The sequence below is a fragment of the Aphanomyces astaci genome (genome assembly GCF_000520075.1).
Source record: "Aphanomyces astaci strain APO3 unplaced genomic scaffold supercont1.17, whole genome shotgun sequence".
NCBI classification, from domain to species: domain Eukaryota; phylum Oomycota; class Saprolegniomycetes; order Saprolegniales; family Verrucalvaceae; genus Aphanomyces; species Aphanomyces astaci.
Window position 1 is genome coordinate 762857 of NW_009798280.1, and position 3005 is coordinate 765861.

Here is a 3005-nt window from a genome sequence, read left to right on the forward strand (position 1 = left end):
TCAACTCGACCTTGACTTGCACAAATCTACCGTTACCCGCTACTTACGCTCCAACAACAAGTTTGAGTTCATTAAGATGAAAAAAGCCCCTAAACTCACCCCCATGCACATGCTTCGTCGCAAAGAATGGGCATCTGAAATGGTCGACTACGGAAACGAAAAGTGGAGCTCGGTTGTCTTCTCCGATGAGAAAAAGTGGAACCTGGATGGCCCCGATGGTCTCAAGTCGTATTGGCACTGCGTTGGACGTGATGTCAAAACAGTTTTCAGTCGTCAAAATGGTGGCGGCTCGCTCATGGTGTGGGGGGGTATTTGGGCAGATGGAACGACTCGATTGGCGTTCGTTGAGGGAACACAAACAGCCCAAGACTACATCTACACGCTTGGCGAGTTCATGTTGCCTGCAGCCCAGCTTCGTTTTGGCACTGATTTCGTTTTCCAGCAAGATAATGCAAGCATTCACACTGCCAACGCAACAAAAGCTTTTTTGGATGAACAAGGTGTTGTGGTTATGGACTGGCCAGCGTTGTCTCCCGACTTGAACCCCATCGAGAATATTTGGGGATATCTTGTTGAGCAAGTGTATGCTGGCGGGAAGCAGTATGACACGAAAGAAGAGCTCAAAGCCTCAATTATGCGTCATTGGAACTCGTTGGAGGTTTCGTACCTTCAAACTCTGATTTTTAGCATGAAATCGAGATGCCTGAGTGTTGTTGCGGCTAACGGAATGACAACTAAATACTAGTAATGGATTTGCGTGTGAATTATCGTATCAATTCTTTTATTATCGTGGGCGAACTGATGGGGTTGTTCAGTGGTTATAACCTTTTAGGTCGGTGTAAAAACGTATTTTTTTTCACTCCTCACTCAATATTTTGAACTTTATTGCAATTCAAAGCTAGAAATGCTTGTTTTTAGTATACAAATCTGGGCATGTTTTTGGATTAATTTAATTTTCAATACTTTGGAAAAAAATTGAGAAAAACATGGTGGTGATAACCTTTCGCGTCGGACTGTAATATAACTTATACTAGTAATACTCCACCCGTCAGTCTTATACTGTATAAGACAGACGGGAGTTGCTCAAAGAACACAGTTTTTTATTATTACTACTAATAATACCTTGAAGTTCGAGTAACGTTATTAATAATATTCACAGCGTCGTCCAGTATTTTGGAGCGAAACGGTAGGAGGTGGAGACAAGCATGGACTGACGACTGTGTGTGAGTTTCGACGACAGATGTGAGGAACACACACGCAACTGGGTGGATAAAAAGTTAACGTAAAAAGACTTGGACGACCCAATTACACGCTAAAGATCTTGGACTTTTCAGCGTTGAGCGAGGGCGTGAGCGGGCCAGAGCCGAGAAGGTTTGGCGCTTTGTGGTCGGGGTGGGGCACTTCTGGCGTCACAAGGTTGTCGGGTTTGTCGCCTGACTTGCGCGAGTTCTTCTTGCGAATCGCCATGAACGCCACGGCGGCGACAGCGGCAACGCCCACGACACCGACAGTGATACCTACGGTGTTGGAGCTGAACTTGATATCGTCCTTGGTAGTTGGCACGGCAGCAGCATCCGAATGGACCACCGCTTGGTGAACTTTCTCCCCCTCTTCGACTGGGTGCTTCGCTTCGCCCACTTGGTCGTGTTCGAACGGGTGGTACGTTATGCGCACTTGGTCGGGTTGCACGGGGTCTTGACCTTCGCCCTCTTGGTTGGGTTCGAACGGGTGCTTCGATTTGCCTCCTTTGACGGGCTCGAATGGGCGCTGCGCTTCGCCCACTTGATCGGGTTCGAACGGGTGGTGCGATTTGCCTCCTTGGTTGGGTTCGAACGGGTGGTGCGATTTGTCTCCTTGGTTGGGTTCGAACGGGGGGTGCGGTTTACCCTCCTGGTCGGGTTCGGATGGGTGGCGCGATTTGCCCGCATGGTCGGGTTCGAATGGGAATGGGCGGTGCGACTTGCCTGCGGGGACAGGTTGGAACGGGTGCTTCGCTTCACCTACTTCTTGCACGGGTTCTGCTCCTCGTTGGGGCACGCCAACAGCGTCCACTCCAGATCGCGGCGCACCCATGTAGCCGCATACGAAGCCGGCAGAGCGTTCCACGCAGTGGGTGTCGACCTTGAGCACGCATCGGCCTTGGTAGGTTCCCGTTGGATGGAAACTTGGGGCGTCTTCGGTACATTTGGCTTCGGCGTGGGTGTTCGACGTCGGGCATTCACCTGAGTGAGTGCTGGTGCACACGTTCGAGGACGCGAAGCAGAAGCGCGCGTCACCTTCCACGTCCACGCACGGGTCTTGCGCCCATCGGTGGTTGGTGCTGGTGGCACATACGGCGACGGCGGCGACAAAGACTACTCGCATCATGACAGACACCTCGGACGTTGTTTTAGAGAATGGACCGCATCACGAGGAGTTGGATTTGTGCCACATGTGCGTGATGAAGAATCCATACAGTTACACATTCAACGGGCCAGCATACAAACATCAAGTGACTTGACTGGATATGGGACCTTTAGGGGTAGAAATGCGAAGGAGGAGCGACACGACACGACCAACTTGAATGGTAAAGACATACAGTATGCTCTATCAATGTTGTTGCAACGGCCGACGACGTTTAACGTGTAAAGCGATGCAGTGTACTGTGTTGCCTTCGTGTTGATGGTATACCGAGTGTATACTGGCTCACTGAATTGTTACCGTATCCTTCAGTGTACATGGTCAATCGATGAGATCCCCCTAGATTGAACTGGGTTCAATGCAATCAATGTGTATGATCTGACGTCACGTTAATGTATTGCAGTGTTGATACTGGGATTCTCTTACCATGCGTATACTACGTGATGACAACGCTTGAAGGTCAAAGTCCCTTTCAATAGCACCAGTTTCTGTACATTGGAGAAGAGTTATACTAGTATATATTATGTAAACGTCCAAAAGTCTCCATATTATGATGGACAATGCATCAAGTCGTCGTGTCAACCCTCCTATTGCATTTGCCCATA

The 3005-nt window shown here is 49.4% G+C and overlaps 1 protein-coding gene across 1 annotated transcript; it reads right to left on the bottom strand.

Moving 5' to 3' along the window:
- Nucleotides 1–1241: 1241 nt before the first annotated feature.
- On the bottom strand, nt 1242–2422 carry H257_08097 (hypothetical protein). Its single transcript, XM_009833880.1, has one exon. The coding sequence runs from the start codon at nt 2365–2367 to the stop codon at nt 1306–1308; it is 1062 nt and encodes a 353-aa protein (XP_009832182.1). The 5' UTR covers nt 2368–2422; the 3' UTR covers nt 1242–1305.
- Between the last annotated feature and the right edge of the window lie 583 nt (nt 2423–3005).

Excerpts from the sequence above, each read along its gene's own strand:
- H257_08097 (XM_009833880.1), bottom strand. The coding sequence starts at position 2,367 with ATGATGCGAGTAGTCTTTGTCGCCGCCGTCGCCGTATGTGCCACCAGC.